This window comes from Benincasa hispida, chromosome 2, assembly GCF_027475165.1.
Source record: "Benincasa hispida cultivar pf3 chromosome 2, pf3_genome.v1.1, whole genome shotgun sequence".
Taxonomy (NCBI): Eukaryota; Viridiplantae; Streptophyta; class Magnoliopsida; order Cucurbitales; family Cucurbitaceae; genus Benincasa; species Benincasa hispida.
The window spans coordinates 34,631,582-34,650,820 of NC_143479.1; the positions used below are offsets into that span (position 1 = coordinate 34,631,582).

At 34.2% G+C, this 19,239-nt stretch overlaps 1 protein-coding gene across 2 annotated transcripts in view; it reads left to right on the top strand.

The window, feature by feature from the left end:
* The window catches only part of LOC120070969 (putative inactive ATP-dependent zinc metalloprotease FTSHI 5, chloroplastic), a 30,132-nt gene extending 11,202 nt beyond the window's left edge, over positions 1–18,930 (top strand). For both annotated transcript variants that reach the window (XM_039022939.2, XM_090310870.1), the window contains exons 8-19: positions 2,825–2,998; positions 3,989–4,110; positions 4,866–5,067; positions 10,112–10,240; positions 11,973–12,155; positions 13,401–13,520; positions 14,318–14,503; positions 14,602–14,676; positions 15,382–15,441; positions 15,581–15,688; positions 16,388–16,468; positions 18,554–18,930. In XM_039022939.2, coding sequence (XP_038878867.2) covers positions 2,825–2,998; positions 3,989–4,110; positions 4,866–5,067; positions 10,112–10,240; positions 11,973–12,155; positions 13,401–13,520; positions 14,318–14,503; positions 14,602–14,676; positions 15,382–15,441; positions 15,581–15,688; positions 16,388–16,468; positions 18,554–18,622 — 1,509 coding nt within the window. In that variant the 3' untranslated portion in view covers positions 18,623–18,930. The remainder of the gene's footprint in view (positions 1–2,824; positions 2,999–3,988; positions 4,111–4,865; positions 5,068–10,111; positions 10,241–11,972; positions 12,156–13,400; positions 13,521–14,317; positions 14,504–14,601; positions 14,677–15,381; positions 15,442–15,580; positions 15,689–16,387; positions 16,469–18,553) is intronic.
* The last annotated feature ends 309 nt before the right edge of the window (positions 18,931–19,239 follow it).

The window sequence follows — 19,239 nt, forward strand, 5'->3', positions numbered from 1 at the left end:
AAAGAAGGCATTTAGAACTGTTACCTGTCTCTGCGATGGTCGTAATGGGAGTAGAAGATGATGCCCTCAATGACTCTTGATACTACTGAAATTTAGCAAACTCCCCTGCAGAAATCGTAATTGACTTGTCAAGATTATTAGGAGTAGAGGTGACATGTGCAGAGGGTGATGACATCCTCTGACTCTTATTCAGCAATCTTCTGCATTCACGTTTCGTATGGCCAGGTTTATGACAATAATAACAAACAACACCTCCTGGATTTGATCTCCATGAATAGTAGTTGGATCCATTCAACTTGTGTTCAGTTACTTTTGACACCATAGGAACAATCTCAGACATTACTGGTTTCTTATCAGCCATTACCTCAAAAAGTAGACATCGGACAGCAAAGAATCAAATCCTAATTTACCGAAGTGATGTCTACACAAGAAATGAGTATATCTATATATCCCAAACAAAGACACCACCAAGAAGAGCCAACAACACCGAGGAAACCTCACTGAAGACGGACGAAAAAACGGCGGCGCATGGACGGACAGCAGGCTGGAATAGGGGCCGCGTGAGCCTCACGCGCTGGTCAGATGGCAACCGGACTTTGGGGGTTTTGTAGATCAGTGGCTGGGCTTCTCTTTGGAATAGGCGGTGTCGAAAAAACAGCTTTTTTTTTTTTTTTCCGGCAGCGGCGGCGAACGAACCGAAGATGGCGACTGTGAGTAAACTCACCTCTCCACAAAACCCTAAACGTATCACAAATGGGTTCTAAATTCTCAAACCCTAAGATTCACAAAAACCCTAAGTTTATTTAGAGAGCTCCCATGTAAATCTCTTAGGTTTGAGAAAGAATCAGAATACTTTATTCATTCACCAAAGATACGAATATATACAAGTGTACAATGCATAGAAAAGAAAAATATCACAAAAGGAAAATATCACAAAATGTTTACAAGAATGGAAAATCCTAATTATAGAATTATAACAGAAATGTTTAGAAGGGATTTCCCTCTCCATTCTTTGGGAAAACAAACAGAAATTTCCATGAAAAGTTACAAAAGTAACATCCGAAACAAGGGTCTACTACATCCAATTTAACAATCAAAGAAACAAAAGACTATCAGCCCACCCAAACTAACAGCTCAAACTGAATTATTTTTTGGTTCTTATTTTTCTTCATTAAAGCCCCTTTATCTAATAGGGTGCTCTTTTGTGTGCTTGGTTTTCTGGATGCCCCTGCCCTTAGTTCCTTTATTTTTTTCTCGATGAAAGTTAGCTTCTAAAAAAGAAAAAAAAAAGAAAGGTAAAGAAAAACTGAATTACATAGAAAAGAACTACAACTAGGAAAAATTTCAAGAGGAAGAATTATTGCAAAAATATTTAGAAAGCTGCTGCCTGTTTAATAAAATCAAATCTCTCTAGCTTCTTCTTGGTGTTCTCTAAGTCTTATGCTAATCATTTCATTCAAGATATTTGTTTGAATTGGAATGCTTTTATTTTCTTAGTTTAAGTATTGCTTTTGTCATCATTTGTATTATTTCCATCATCTCTTGTATCTTGCATTTTTGAGCGTTAGTCTCTTGTCATTATATCAATGAAAGTCTAATTACTTTTCCAATAGAAAAAAAAATCAAATCTCTCTTCCCATCAAAACTTCCATTTTTCAAAATTTTTTGAGTTTCTTTCCCACCAAGTGTACCAATTACCAAAACAAAGCCTTAACTGAATCAATCCATCAATTTGGAGTCCGTTTTCCTAGTTTTCCTTCATTTTCTTTTTTGCGAACTTTCTTTTTGCATGCCCTTTTATTCTTTCGTTTTTCTCAAGGAAAGTTTCAGGATCCATCAAAAAATGTTCGCCTGTTTTTTGATACATTTTCTGCTGTAAGATTAAAAGGCCATGCTTGTCGAACTTCTGAAGCAATGCTGCTGAAACATTTGTGCTGTAATGACCATGAAGATATGGTCGATATCTTTTTTTAACCTTCAAACATAAAATGCATCCATGAGGATTCATCCATTTTTTTTTTTCCCTTCTTTTTAAACATCCATTCACTTCGAGACTTTCAGCAGACTTGTTAGATGCATTTAATTTTCATCCTTACCCCCATCCTAGTATTGTTGGTCAATTTATCGTGCAAACTTTTATGGTCATTGATCTTCTTTTTTTAGGGGAAACAAATCTTTTCATTGATATAATAAAATTATTAAAAGCTCAAATATTGAGAGAAAAAGCAGAAAATAAAAATAAAATACAGAAAAACAAAGGCATTCCAATTTAAGTATACATTATGGATCGAATAATTTGTATAAAATTTAAAGGGGGAACACCAAAAAGAAGCCATGAGCTGAGTGTGTTGTAGTCATTGGTATTAAAAAAAGAAAGTCTAAAAGTTACATGTTTGTGGTGCTCTGTTTTGGAAAATGGAGTTGGAGCTAGAAGAAATGATCAAAATGGAAAAGAAGAATAGTGCTTCCTTTTGGGATTTTATTTTATTTTCAGCTTTCTCCTGGTGCCTCAAATCTAACGGTTTTTATTTGTGTTTTTTTTTTCCTTTCTGGTAATTACTCCATGTCTACAATAGGAGAGTGATTCTGAATGTCGTATGGCTGGTTTACTTTTGTAATTTCATTACCTTCACCGAAATGTTTTCTTATTTAAACAAACATGAGATGGTAAGTCTCTTAATATAGAGGGTCAACAAATAATAGACTGTGTCTTGTTCTGCGTTATCAATCAGATTTCCTTCCATATTTGGATACCACACGTTGAGTTGCAGTGTTTGCTAAAACAATTCTTATGTCTCCTCATGGTTTGAGCATCTTATTGCAGGGGGTCTTAATTGTTGGTGAGAGGGGAACAGGAAAGACATCTCTTGCACTGGCCATAGCTGCAGAAGCAAAAGTACCAGTTGTTACAGTTGAAGCCCAAGAATTAGAGCCTGGACTATGGGTTGGACAAAGTGCATCCAATGTCCGGGAATTATTCCAAACTGCAAGAGATTTGGTTGTTCTCTTGAATCTTTACTGTTGAAATATGCATTATCTGGACTTACACATATTGGTAGATACATTATAATTTTTATTAGTTTGATAAGAAACAATTTCATTAGTTAATGAATGTACTGGTAAGAATAAACTCCAAGCGTAGAGTGTTGTAGAAGCTCTCTAATTAGCAGTAGCAGAAGAAATAAAGCTATTGTAAAATAGCATTAGCAAAATAACATCAGGTGAAAAAAAAAAAAAGATCCCCAGCTTTCTCATCATATTATTCTCAAGGCTGTAAAATACTCTTCTATATCCTTGCAATCAAAATCTCTCGAAGGATTGTGTGAGCAACCACTACCTAAAAGGCTCTAGCCTTGCCCAAGAACCTTCTACTAAGATATCAGGAAGGTATGTAAGAAGGATGCACAATTACCAAGGAGATTAAAAAGGGCTTTCTTATTTGTCAGAAAAACTGAAGATAGTAATTTAAAAATTCTCTTGGAGTGCATTTTGCTCATAGTGGGACAGTTTCCCTGTTGTTATACCTTAATTTGGTTCTTTTGGGAATGTTGGGCAGCCTCTTCCCTTTCTCTAGAGAGGAAAGCTAAAGTCCTTTGGGTTAATGCAACTAGAGCCATTGATGTGGTAAGTTTGGCTTGAGAAGGATCCAAGGATCTTCAATGAATAGGAGAAGGATGTGACTTTGGGGCTCTTTATTTCAATAGGCGGGTTTTTGGCAACCTCAGGGCCTTTGCTTTCGTGCTTTGCAAATTCCTATCATCGTTTTTCTTCCTTTAAATAATCTACCCAATTCTCAGTGAAGTTTCAATATGCAACTTATGCATTCAATCTTACTTGGTACAGATTCGTGTTTGTTTCTTTCTGGTTATATTGTTGTGAATGCTTTTTAACCTGCAATATTTTCCTTGGTTTTTATGCTAGAAGAGATTAGATGGTTAATTTTTGCAATCTTCCATGTCTAACTTTAGTTCTAGAGTGATATCTCTAGGCACCTGTGATCATATTTGTGGAGGATTTTGACCTCTTTGCTGGAGTTCGTGGCAAGTTTATTCATACCAAAGAGCAGGATCATGAGGCTTTCATTAACCAACTTCTTGTGGAGCTCGATGGGTAAGCTTAAATTTCTTTTTGTTATTTTGACCATCCAATGTTCTAGTTCTCTTCATCTGGATGTCTTGAAAGTTGAAACACAATAAACCCATATATGAGACAACTGGCACGTATGTACTACAACAAAATGGAAGTATAATATATAGGAGAAATAAAATGAAACAAAGTCATTCTAGAAAATTTTAGTTTTTATGCTTGTTATGAGTTAATAACCTTGCTCACAACGAGCAATATCCAAAGAAAATTGGCCCTTTTCCCATCATTGAAAGATATGTTCCTTCCTAACGTTTACAAGGTTGATCTTCCACCTCATTTCATGATTGCTTCCCCCTTCAATGTCTCAGATCTTTGTTCATTTCACTCTCCTGACCACTTTTGTTTGGCTACCTACGGTTGAGGATGAGTTATCTTCAGAGGAGTCAATTGATGAGCATAATATCTTTCTTTTCCTTTACTTGATTGGAGTGATGTCTTGGCCATTTGAAAGGCTTTCTTTTAAGTTTTTGTTTTACCGTTTACCGTGTAAATCTTTTTTCCATTTAGTGCACCCTTTTTGTTCCTTAAGTTTTACTGCTGTTAAATGTAAGTTATTATGTTTAAGGATTGTTGTTCAAAAGGCTGGTTTGTAGCCTTATATTTTATTGGAACTTTGTCTATTTTCGATTAGATTTTAATAAAAAATTCTCCTAGATATTGTGCTACACTAGTACAGGCCACATTATTCCTCTTACAGCACGTTGAGCATCTATGTATAGGTTTGAGAAACAAGATGGAGTAGTTTTGATGGCAACCACTCGGAATTTGAAGCAAATTGATGAGGCTCTACAGCGGCCTGGGCGGATGGATCGGGTATTTCATCTTCAAAGACCAACTCAATCCGAAAGAGAGAACATACTACAAATTGCTGCGGAAGGATCCATGGATGAGGAGCTCATTAATTATGTAGATTGGAAAAAGGTAATTTTTATCAATCCTTCTTTTGTTCGTAACATGGCAAGTTTTGCATTGGTCTTATATGGCGCCTCACACCAGTAAACTTTAAGGACGATTGTTGCTGATAATGAGGGTCATGAAACTATTTAATCGCTTGCCTATGATATTTGCTGAATCAAGACATACTTTTTGATGGTTTGTGATGTAGGGGTTTATGTGTTAATTTTTTTTTTTTTGTATTTTTTAGTTTGTTAAGTTTTCGTTTAGGTGTGAACAAACCCTCTCTTTGGGTCTATTTAAAGAGGTTGGGTTAGTCATAGTTTAGGTGTGAACAAACCCTTCTTCTTTGAGTCTATTTAAAGAGACGGTTGAGTGTCAGACACTTGGACACTTCGACACTTGTTGGACATGTATCAGACACTTGTTAGTGCACAAATGTGTTAAACATGCATATAACACTTGTTAAGTAGATTTAAAAAAACACATATATGACAATAATAATAACTTTGAGTGTGAAATACATCAAGCTAAGTTTTTAAAGAATTTTCTTTGGTATAAAGATGATATATACTTTTAAAAATTTATATTTTAATAAACATGCCCTAGACGTGTCATGTCCTAGATTTTTAAAATATGGCGTGTCGCCGTTTCCGTATCGTGTTATATTCGTGTATTGTATCCATATCTGTGTTTCTTAGGTTCCATCAAATCAATACTAGAGCAACTTCGAGAAAGGGCCTGATAGTTGGCAAGAACACCAACAAGAATCTTGATCCTCCTATCCTAGATGCGAAGCATCATCTCTTCCCAAGCAATTGACTGTCGGCTATCCCTAGTAGTAAACTCTTTAGGGGGTGTTTGGCTCACCAACATGAGTTGAGTTGAGTTGGTATAAAATATACCAACTCAATGTTTGGTTCACCAACATTAAATGTTGGTGGAGTTGAGTTGGTATATTTTACCAACTCACCCAACTTACTTCAACTCTTCCTTCTTCCAATGTTTTCCATCGCTCCAACCATTAGCCATTGTCGGCCACTACTGCTGCACACTCTGGGAACCAACTCCGGGCTCCAGCAACCACATTCGATGAAAATTTCATGCGACCAACTTTGACAACCATCTTTGCACGACCAACTTCGACGACTAGTGTCGTGCTCTGGCAACCACCTTCAACAACAAACTCCAATGATCAATTCCGACAACTACCTTTGTGCGACCAACAACCACATCTGACTACAAATTCTGGGGAAGATCACCTTCGATGATCAACTTCGCGCGACCAACTCTAGACTCCGACAACCACCTTTGACGACAAATTCCAGCGATAAACTCTAATACCACCTTCATGCAACCAACTTTGGGCTCCGACAACCGCTTTCAACTACAAACTCTGAAGAAAATCATCTTCGATAATCAACTTCGACGACCACCTCCGACTATTATAAGACCGACTGCTTCTTAACAATCTCGTCATAGTTCAGGAAGAGGTATTGTTTGCGTCTACTTGGTAGGACTGACCAACTTAACTATCTTATTGTTGGCCATGATTATTTATATATATATATATATATATATATTTGTGAACATGAAAATAAACCCTAACTCATACATTCCATGACTATTAAAGTATGCTGTAGGGTTGTTGATCATATAAATAATGATATCTTGTCTACATTAAGAACAATATTTATATGTAGCAAATTGTAAAATATATTTATATTTGATTGAATTCACATATCAAATGAGTGTCAAGAATATTTGGAAAAATAGGAATGAAGTTGAAAAGTATGTAACAAATAACGGAAAAAAATCATAAAATGAAGATTTTTTTCCTGAAACATTTTCTGGCAAGAATTAGTGAAAAATGGAGATTTATTCTCTGATGATTCTCCAACTTTGGAGGAATTAAAAGTGAAATTGTTGAAGAAATGTGGTGAACATTCCATTGGTTGCTAAGATGATAGGGGGAGATTCAATTTAAAAAAAGATTCATGATAAAGGAAAAATACATGGCAACAACACGAAACAAAAAAAAAAGAAGAAGAAGAAGAAGATGATGATGATGATGATGATGGAATTCATGAAGAAAAATTATAATAAAAGATTTTGATTTCTCTTTGGTTTTCCATGTGATTTAACCATATTCTTGCAAGAAATGTAATAGGTGAATTGTTCATTTTTTTAAAAAAATAATAAATAAAAGAAAAATTTTAAAAATAAAAGAAAACATTGCAAACCATATTTTATTCAAACAAAGACGGATAGAATTATTGAATAAAGATTAAAGAAGTTTCAAAACAAAAATGGTAAACATAAAAGTAGATTATTTAGAGTTAAAAAAACTGCACCAAATACTCCAGACATATGAACTCAACTCTGCACTCCAAACACAGATATATGAGCTCAAACAAAATAACCTTGCACCCAAATGAATTCCACGGACATGAACTCTAGGCATCATATCTCAATCCAGCGCACTAAACAGGCTTTGGTGATATGAATGCTGGTCTGTTAGAAGTTCAAACCAATGTAGTAGGAATTTTTTCTACCTTGGCAGGAATAGAGCAAGCTTTGGACCATCTCACTCAAGAAGTTGGCTGGTTATCTAAAAATCCGCCCTGCTGCCAAGATCCAACCATTAATATCCTCCCAAGACCTAAAGAAAATGAAGCCCCCAAAAATGTCCAGCCCACAAAAGAAAGGAATCCCACAAAAGGAAAGGGGACTCTAATCAAGCAAAATAAGACCTAAAAGGGTAATTACAAAAAGAATTTGACATTGACGCCTAAAGAGAAACATAGAACCTAACAAAAGACCAAATGTCCCTACTATCCAACTCCACTCCTCTTAAGGTCTTATTGTTTCTATTTTCTAAAGGCCCAAGCCTGACAACTAAACACACATGTCAGCTTGCCACAAAATAGTTCACCTCTTCTAAAATGTCTTGCCACGGGAATCTTCCTCTCTCCTGACATGGGGGATCATGGGGCATCTCACTAGAATCTCTATGAAGGGAAAATTGAAGGCCTAACACCTATAAGAATATCGTTAAACTAGTATTTGACACTTGTCTATTTTTTCTTTGAAAGTGAAACAAAACTTTTCATTGAAATAATGAAAAGGGACCAATGCTCAAAATACCATGACATAAAATAAAAGAAAACAAACCATACTACAAAAAAACATAGTATGTGGGAAAAACATGCATTCCAATTTAAACATAAATCTTAAATAGAAAATTCTGCAAAAAGCTTGGAAAGTGAACATCATGAGGAAAAATTAATTTGAGCGGCTTCGAAACGATGAGACCAATGAAGACACTTGTCTTGAAAGACACTCCAATTTTAATTTCTTTCAAACTAAATCTTCGCGAGAATAGCTTTAACCGCATTTGACAAACAACTAAGATTTATGTTTCAAAGAAGGACCAACCAAAATTTGAACAATGTTAGCCTTAAACAAATCACTAAACACCCATTGTATGTGAAAAATGGAGAACAAACGGCACCAACACCACCTTGAAAACCAACACTAAAGAAAGAGATGTTGAAGTCCTACATCAGTCGTACAAAGCGGACACAGAAGGAGAGTCAGAGACAAACAATGAGATGGAAGCTTCCTTTGGAGAGTGGATGGCAATTCAACCCCCCAAAAATCATTATTCATATGAGAATATTAACTCGTCTAGGACATTTAGATTTCCACAAGATTTTATAAACAAACTTCTCTATAACAACGGAGACAGCCAAAGGCTTGGATAGGGAATGAACAGAAAATTTCCCCAAGAATCCAAACTTCAAATTCGACAATCAGGTTGAATAGACACTTTCTTACCTGATAAAGAGCTCAATAAAAGCTGGCAATCAATAATTTCTTCATCTCTCAGCATCCTTCTAAAGGAAACAGACTAGGATAAAGTAGCGTCATCTCAATGGTAAAAAATTGGAGCCATTGGGCAGTGGTGCAATTCTAAATAAGCGATGAAGTCTCGAATTCAGGGTTGAAATATCAAGACAAGGATCTTGCTAAAAGGAAATTCTACTGCCATTACCAAGTTTGAGAGCTATGAAGAGTTCAACTTGCATCGAAGCTTCAGAAATAGTCCAAGGACTACAGAGACTCGGGCCAAAATTTTCAGACATGTGCCAATTATAAAGACCTTTCCATGAATGCTTTGGCAAACTTTAAACCAAAGAGAATCAGCTTCGTGAAATTACTTCCACCCCTATTTAGCCAATAACACCATGTTCCTAATCTTCAAGTCCCAGAACCGAGAGAATCATCTTCATGGGATTTGGTTTCTAAAACTGACACATGTCTATTGTGCCTAAAATGTGTCAAAGAAGTTGCAGTGTTCAGCTTGCATCAGACATGGAGTATTCATAGGTTCTATCATTTCATTTTGTATTTATTAGTAACTTCTGCGGAGTTTTCTACCTTGTTGACTGCAGTGCCTTTTTAAACATCAATGAAAAGTTTGTTTCTTTACCAAGAAAAGAAAAGAAAAAAAGAATTGCAAGATTTCCTTTCAGGAAAAACTGCACTTTCAATACCCAAAAAACCAACTGGATTCTAAGATTCCTCCCCCCCCTCCCTCCTCTCTCTCTCTATGGGACCATAGCAAACTATTGTTTTGCCTTTTACTGAAAAAAAATTGCAGTTTTTTTTTTCTCCTCAACCTTCTTGGGAGGTTGTTTTCCAGTATCTATCAGTTGAAAGTTGTTATATGTCAAAAAAAAATAGAGATTAATTTAAAAAACATGTTTATGATTATTCCCTAGGCTATTTTCACTTAGTTGGAAACCCTTTCTCTAGGGGTTTTGTGGGCTTGGTATTTTTGTATGCTCTTGTATTCTTTCATTTTTTCTCAACAAAACAATTGTTTCTATTAAAAAAAAAAAAACATGTTTGTGGATGTGTATAAAGGCCCTAATATTCAAAATATATACAACAATAAGATCCCTCGAAAACTCTTTTCTATTTTCCTTCTTCATTGACTTATGGGATTGTTTTCCTTCTTTTATTTATTTATTTTTGGTCGCTTATTGGGATATTTTGCTCTTAGGTTGCTGAGAAGACTGCCCTTTTACGACCGGTGGAACTAAAACTTGTCCCACTTGCCTTGGAAGGAAGTGCTTTTCGGAGCAAATTCCTTGACACTGATGAACTGATGGGCTATTCTAGCTGGTTTGCTGTAAGAATTGCTGCTTTGTTCATTAAAATAATATTTATTATTATTATTGTTATTGCCAGAGACAAATTTATTAATTATTCTTGTCACTGGGCTTTTATGTTTTAGAATCATGCTTCTGGTATCTCATAAAAGAAAAAAAATCATAGTTGGTCATTGTGGATAAATTTTTCTTTATTTTTTGATTTCAACAAAAAAGGTCTCTCTTCAAAATGAAGAAATCTTGATGGTGCTGTTGGAAACTCACATTGGGAAAGGTTTATTTGGACGGTAGCCTCCGTATTTTCTATATTTTGACAAGTGTTCCTTGATTTCCCTGGGTTTTTGTCAGCCCCCACTAATCGAGAGGAGTTGAGGCTGTCCGTTGCCTTTCTATTATTTCTGATCTGGTGACTCGTCATGAGAGAAGGGATTCTAGACTTTAGATTCCGAGAGGAATTGGGGTGTTTGGCTTGAAATGATTAATAGGATTTTTAGGGGGTTGAGAGATTGCTGTGGAGCTTTGGGAGGCGATTAGATTTAATTTGTGGGTGTCTGACACTGTCTGTTAATCAAGTTTTCTTTCGTTAATTTTATTTTTTTGTCCTAATTTCATCTTTAACCACTGAAAAAGAAATATGTAGGAAGATGTCTATATCCTGAGTTCCAATCACCACGTTGATGTTAATCAAAACAGCATGCCTTGTATGTTTTGATTACTCTTCTCCCGTTATAGTGTTCTTTTTGGTTTTGCTGTTCCTGTTCCATTTGGCTCTAGGTTTTGATCAGTTTGTTTTGTGGTGGCTCCAATCCAAATTGGTTGATTTTGTTGGCGGTTTGCTTTTGTCCTGGTATTTTCCTTGTAGTTGGTCGGTTTGGTTAGTCGTTTCATAGCTTATTTTGGAGGTTTTTCTTTTTCTTTTCTTTTTTTTTTTTAATCTTCCCTTTTTCTAGTTTCCGTTGCTTCTTTTCAGCCTTTTTCTATGCTTGGGAGGTTGTATCCTTAAACTTTTTGCTATTTTTCATATATCAATGAAAAGTTTAATTCATGATATTAAAAAAAAGGTAAAGAAAAACAGAAGAAAAAAGAGAAAAAGAAAAACCAGTATGCCTTGTGATCGAGTTGTAAATCAGTGTAGTCTTATTACGTGATGCTGCTTTATGGATTATTATTGTGGAGGGGAAGAAAAAAAGAATCAGAAGGTGTATGTATTATTTTCATTTTTCTAGTGGTATATATGACCTTTCCAACTGTAGACCTTCTGAGCGTATAATTTTGTTATACTTGAGCTGCGTAAATGTAGACTATGCTTGACAAATAATCACTTCATGCAATTTTTCTTTCTTGTTTATTTGAGGTATGATTTCTTTTGGGAAATTTTCATAGATAGGAGAAATGTCAAACTATTTACAGAAATTAAAAAAAAAATGGATAAACACTGTTAGACTTCTATTAATCTCAATCAATGATAGACTTGTATCAGTTTTCATCACTGATAGCATCAATGATAGACTTCTATCAGTTTCTTTCACTGATAGACACTGATAGACTTATCAGCTTCTACCAATGGTAGACTTGTATCAGTTTCTATCATTGATAGACGTTGATACATTGATAACAATGTTTATCACAACTATAATTAAAATTTGCTATTTGTATAAATTTTTTTCTTATTTTTCTATTTTTGTAAATCCCCCATTTCTTTTTCTTGATACATTTTTCCTGATTGATCTGCGGGAAATCTTTGTTATGCAGACTTTCAGTGGTATTATTCCCAAGTGGGTGCAGAAAACCAGAATAGTAAAAAAATTAAACAAAATGTTGGTGAATCATCTGGGATTACCACTGTCTAAAGAAGATCTTCAAAATGTGGTTGATCTGATGGAACCATACGGTCAAATAAGCAATGGAATTGAACTCCTTAATCCTCCTCTTGATGTAAGAAACTACTTCACATTAGTTTTAGTTTTTTAGCTACGTTAGTCTATTATCGTCAACTTAAAGTTATAGATTTATGTCTTTTATATATCCAGTAGCAATTCATTACTTGACTTCTATAAGTTCTCAAGTATTTAAGAATTACCTTTTGATGCAGAAAGGGATGAAGACACATTAATGGTGTACAGTTAAAGTATGAAAATTTGAGTGTGAATAATTAAGGGTATAGAATTGAGGCCAAGAATAATACTGTCATTGTTTATCTTTCTCATTACAACGTAAGTTAAAAAGAGAGATGATTTCTTTTACGCACAAATTTTAATTCAACATGATAGTCATGGCTAAAAAACATTTTTTTATTTATGAGAAACGAGATTATTGCTAAAAAACATTGGATTAAATTATAAGTTGTCCCCGAACTTCAAGTCTTATTGGTTCTTGAACTCATAGTGTCTACTTTGTTCCTAAGTATCAAATTTTATGTTTAATAGGTCTCTAAAGCTTAAAAAAAAAATGTATAGTAGGTCCCTGAACATTCAATATTGTATCTAATAGGCTAGTTGAAGAACCCTATATATACACCTTTCAATCTCATGTATTAGACACCTTTCAAGATCTATTGAAGTTGGGAAGCTTTCATTTTCCCTTTTTAAATGTCTTGATTCCCATGACTCTTTACTGGGATAAATTTTTTTTAACTTTTATATTATGAGGATTTTTGTTTTGTTTGCTTAGAATTTGAACATTAGTCTCATTTCATTTCTTTAATGAAAAGTTTCATATCATCATTTTTAAAAGACATTTTTTTAGTTTGCCTCCTTTTATGGGCTTTACTTTTGTATGCCCTTATCTTCTCTCTTTTTTTCCTTGAAGTTTGGCTATTTATAAAAAAAAAAAAGGAAGTAAAATTGATGTATTATTATTTTCTAGAAATCAATTGAAAGAAGAGAGGTGATTTTGTATTAAAAAAAGAATCTTCAAGTATAACGTGGACCATTTTTAACCTCTTCGTTTGAGTTTTCTCATTTGTAGTATGGTATTATTTCTTGGATGTACTTGTTTGAGGTGTCCAATATATATATGGTGATATTTGACGGTTCCTTCAAATTTCTTTGAATATTGATACTTATGTACTGGAGATATTGTCACTTTTAACCTGTTACCAATAAGCATGCACATCATAATCTTGTAAGCATTAGTTCTGCCATTTTAAAATGAACTAATTAATTGAGGTCTATTCTCTAGTGGACAAGGGAGACAAAGTTTCCACATGCTGTTTGGGCAGCTGGTCGTGGTCTTATTGCCCTTCTATTACCGAATTTTGATGTTGTGGATAATCTGTGGCTTGAGCCATTATCTTGGCAGGTTAGGCATTTCCTATCCAAAAGTGCTAACAAGTTCTTTTGCATAAAAAAGTTTTAGTTTTCAATGGTAATAAAGAGATTATGGTATTGTGCTAGTATGGGTACAATAATCTTACATTTGTGGGTAAAACACCCTTTTCTTAATTTGTAATACAGTTATTGCTTCTCAGTTACATTAAGTAATAAATGTATCAGTGATTGGAAGATTGCCATAACCTTGGCCAACAATAAGATATCCCCACCTGAAATTTACCATACCAACTAATATGTAACAAAGAAGAATTTTTCAATCTACTGGTTTAAGTTAGCAGCATTTATGATGACCTCAGATGGTCTACAGTTCATTTGATTGGTTGAAATGTATTCAATTTTTTCTTTCTAAAATTTGTATCAACTTATTTTTTTTTAATATGATTTACGTAGAATATTAATAAAAAATAATATGCAAGAGAAAATGTGATTTTTATCATACTTTTTTTAAGGAAAGAAAGCAAACTTGAAAGCTGGTAGAAAAGATCGATTATCTAGAATACATTAGACAAAAGTAATACTAAATTTCAAAGAGAGGGAGAGCGTTGATAGCTATATGGTTCCAGGTTCAAAGCATGATATGGCTACCATCCAGCTAGAAAATTAAAAATATTCAATAAACCTGACACTAAATGGTGTTGGAGAACCATTGGGCAAATATTAAAAAAAGAACCATTGGGCAAATGTGTGCTATCTAGGAGAATTGTGTTTGAGCTTTGAAGGCACCATGGTGATTATATTGCGTTTGAACTTGTGCCTCTTTTGTAGGGTATTGGGTGTACAAAGATCAGTAAGCGGAGAAATGAAGGATCCATTAATGGGAATTCAGAATCAAGATCTTACCTTGAAAAGAAGCTTGTTTTTTGCTTTGGTTCATATATTGCAGCTCAAATGCTACTTCCTTTTGGAGAAGAAAATTTCCTATCTTCGTCTGAGTTAAAGCAGGCACAAGAGGTTAGTTTCATAGAGAACTCTGGGAATATTTGTCGATCATCTCATATGCTACCTAACTTTTATTCACAACACCCCATACCAAATCTGATCTGTGGTAGATTGCAACGAGAATGGTGATTCAGTATGGCTGGGGGCCAGATGATAGTCCAGCAATTTACAGCCGAAACAATGCAGTATGCTTCTTTCTTTCATATCCAAAACTTATTGTGTGATTCTTCCATTATTGTTGAATAGATTGAGTTCACTTCAGGAACTTAATGAGTGTTTCAGATATTGGATCTGCCAATTACGGTTTGCACGTGTTGGATATTAGGTCTATGCCATCTTATGATCAGTAGTGGTAGGGAGCGGGAGTTCTTAGGTTTAACTTAAGAACTCATGGACCTCTAGTTCTGTTATTATGATGCAGAAGAGAGAAGACTCGAGATGCAAACTTTATTCATATAAAATCTGAGTGCTTTAAAGCAAATAATCCATTCAACCATAACCATAATATCCCAAACAACTGGTAATGTTCAACCCAACTTGCCTAATGGGCAGTAACCTTATACTATATAATAAATTAAAGAAGAATCCTTTTTCCTTATCAGCATCTTTTCTTTGAATTGTGGGAATTGAATCATTGACCTCATGGTATTACAAACCTTATTCACTGGGCTCTACTCAAATTGACTCTTCTCCATACTATACTTCTCCAAAGTTTCAACATCATATTCCTTTGTGTTATACGTAATATTTTGTTACTTCTCTCTTCCAAAGGTCACTCTATCATCGTTTTTTTTAATCTGCTCAAAGAACTTATTATTATTTATTATCTGCTCAAGCAGCTTTATATGGCTCTCATTTAGTGATGTCATACACCTTTGGCAATGACATAGGTTGCTTCTTTGAGTATGGGTGATAACTATGAATATGAAGTGGCAGCTAAAGTTGAGAAGGTATATTTTCAATTGTCTCATATTTAGAATAATAGACTGAGTTAATCTTATTTGATTCCTAATGTGGAAAAAACGTACTTAATTGGCTCCAAAACTCAAATAATAGAAGGTTAATTATTTCCTCACTTTGCTTTTCTAGATTTATGATTTAGCATATTGTAGAGCGAAGGACATGTTGGCAAAAAACCGCCAAGTTCTTGAAAAGTTTGTTGAAGAATTACTAGAGTACGAAATTCTTACTGGGAAGGTAAGCCCTCAATCTTTTAATAATTATTTGAATTTTATTTGATATTTTCTCTAAATTGGGTTCTTGATCCATTAGATTCCATACCTATTAATCACCCAATAGATTGTTTAAGATATTCACACAATTGAAGTGGAAATATGAGAGTATAACCATCGATAGTTCGTTGGGAAATTCTGGGTCCATTTTAGCTTTCTGAATGATAAATTTTCTTCCACACAGTTCAGTGCTAAGATGACACTTAAATTCCCGATTGGAAACTTATTTTTACGGCTCTTATAAAGATATATAAATATAAATAATTTTAACGTTACAAATATAACAAGTCTTGCAGCAGGCTCATTTCGTAATCCAGTTGATGCAAATTAGGGTTAACTCTCTTGACACTTGGCTGATAAATTAAGATGCTATACACGTGACCATGTGAGTCAGTTCGTTGGCTTATCTGAGTTATGTCAGATCCAACTTCAGGAGATTTTTATCTATCTATTAATGTCATTTGAGTTTAGGAAGAGTAAAACCTGTATTATAATTAAAATCCAATAGTTCTGTTGGAAGGGCCTAATAATCTTTTTGGTTTCAATCTGGATCTAAACTCTCTATTTGTTCATTAATCTGCTTTTCAGAAAATGGTGGTTGTTCTGAATGACAGTGATGACATTTTATTGTAATTATGCTTACGACTAGCCTTTCCCTCGGCAGGTTTTGGAGAGATTAATTGAAACCAATGGAGGAATTAGGGAGAAAGAACCATTTTTTCTTTCTGAATACTATGATAGAGAGGTATATTAAATTATGTTGTTTTCAGTCTATTTATGATTTAACTCTTTTTTTTTTCCTTTTCGGTGAATTGCTTTTGAAATTAAGTTTATGTTTTTAGGATTTAGTGCTCGTAAATTCACTACTCCACCATGCTTGATTCGTTTGCTTTTGAAATATCTTTAAGTGACTTGCTTGCTTGCAGTTGTAAAAGGACACCTTGATTGTTTATGATCGTTGCTGCTAAAACATTGATTGCTCAGTGTCAACACTTTACATAATATAATCTATGTGATTTCTGGTATCAAACACCAGAAACATAGTTCAATACAACATTAAGTTGAATTTGTTCGTGATATCGTTAATTGTTATGGCTGCTATATAGGGTTTTTTTTCCTTTTATTTATTTATTTATTTTTAAAGTAATAATAAGAATAATAATTTTTAACCTCACATAAAATTTAAGAGTTTAATGTTAGATTTGGGTTTCTAAGCAAATGAACATGAATGAACCAATACTACATAGAAAATAGAGATTCTAGGCCAATGCAATTATAGAGCAACATAATTGAGAAAAGCTTAAAAGAGCTTTTTGGTATTCGGTAGTATGTGGTCACTGGAAATGAACAAAATCCATCAGTTAGATGTACCAATTGTAGCCAACACTGAGAATTCTACAGCCAAGGGTACGCTGGTTTGGACTAGTCCTAGGTTATTTGATCTCATACAAAATTTTCTAGGAAGCACATTAGCGAGGACAAATGTGTTGAACGAATTTGCCTGAGTTTGTTGGAATAGCCTTTAATTTCGAAAGAAACTGTTGCATGACATGTTTAGTTCGTTGGGGATAGGGAGAATGTTTGGATCACAGATCACTAGGTGCCAAATCTGGGTTTTGAACTTGTGGCCTAAAACATTACCTACCCTTTTTTTTGAGAGGGAAACAAAAACTTCAGTGTTAAACGAAATTGAAAGCTTACTACAGGTGAGTTACAATTTCCATTTGCTTAGTAGAGTGACTAAAGAGGGGTGTGAACATTTGTACCATTATAAAGCATTAAAAAGAGTAAGGTCAAAGGAACTCTCGAGAGAAGTGCAAGTGTCGTTGTATATATGCCCATCTAAGAAGCACGACATGGATACGAGGACACCAATTTCTAAAAATGTAGGACACGGACATGTATTTTATTTTATTTTTTATTTTTTAAAATTTGTTCTAATATTAATCGATCAAATCCACAATACTAAAATCATGAATGAAAGTTACTGCAAATATGCAGTTTCTTAAGTTTGCTTCAAAATAATAACTAAAAACAAGGCAATCGAATTTAGTTCAATGTTGGGGTGTGTGCTTATAGTGGGATATTTGGGGAGAGGAACAACAAAGTGTTTAGAGATGTGGAGAGGGACCGTGGTAATGTTTGGTCCTTGTTGAGCTGTCACGTTTCCTTTTGGGTGTTGGTTTCGAAGATTTTCTTTGTAATTATTCTCTGGGTCGTATTTTACTTAGTTGGAAACCCTTTCCTTAGAGGGATTGTGTGGGCTTGTTTGCCCTTGTATTCTTTCACTTTTTCTAGTCTGTTTCTATCTTTAAAAAAAAGAAAAAAAGAAAAAAAGAAAAAAAGAAAAAAAGAAAAAAAGAAAAAACCATTTTCATGTTTTTACATAGTATCGATTTAGTAAAATTGTCACACAGTTTCTTCACTGAGAAAAACAATTAGGAATATTGTCATATAATTATATCTTTAGAGTTGATTGGCAATATTATTCCCTGCTCAAATTTTCCTGCTTCATTTCCTGCTTCATTTCCTGCTTCATTCCTGCTTCATTTCCTGCTCTATCGCCCGCCCATCAATTGTTTTGTTCTTGCATAAACCTCAAAAGACTTTTAAGATAGAGTAGTCTGCTGGCTTTACTGTGTACATGCATATTTCTCCTGCATTTCAGAAGAAAGGGTTGCAAGTATTCTTATCATAGTGGTTGGAAGTATGCAGTATTCTTTGATGTTGTGGCTTTTGATGAAAATTTTAAATTTTCTGTGGGTGTCTGACAAAACTCTATGTTTACATCATTCGTGAGATGTACTAAAATCTTTTCCTTTGATTGTAGCCATTGACTGGTGGATTTCTTGAAAATGCGAACTCGTCAGGAACTGCTCTTTTAAGTCCACCAACATAGAACAAGAGAAAAATGAGTGTGATTTGGATCTAAATCATATTACAACAAGAGAAAACATGAGTTGCTTCTATGTTTTTTAATTCGAGTAGAAATACGATGTAATCTAGATGTGTTGAGGATGGAGATATGATGTAATCAAGATGTATTGAGCGTAGATAGGTGTACAAAAAGAGGTTTTTGGGTGAGAAGAGGCACCATTTTTCCTTGGTCACAGGATTTTGTAACCATTGTTGAGCTCAAATATCTATAAATGATGTTTGAAATATCAAGGAAATAATTTATGAATGAAAAATTCATCATTCTTGTTAGCACCCATTTCTTATATTTCTAAAGGTTCAATGAGACGAATAGTTATTTGTAAGCTTCCATTAGCACATATTTTTTCCCCTTCTTTATCTTCTTAAATATAGAGTGAGAGATTCAAACTTTTGATATCAAATTGACAATACATACTTTACGTCAGTTGAGTTGGATTATGCTCATTTTGACAGTTTGCTTGTTTGAAGATGTTTAATTGATCAAACTAGGTATAAAAATATAGATTAGATAGGTCTTTCAAAGGGACCAAATTTTCATTTCTGTTTAAATGCATCAAAATTATATTTTTTTAGTGGCAG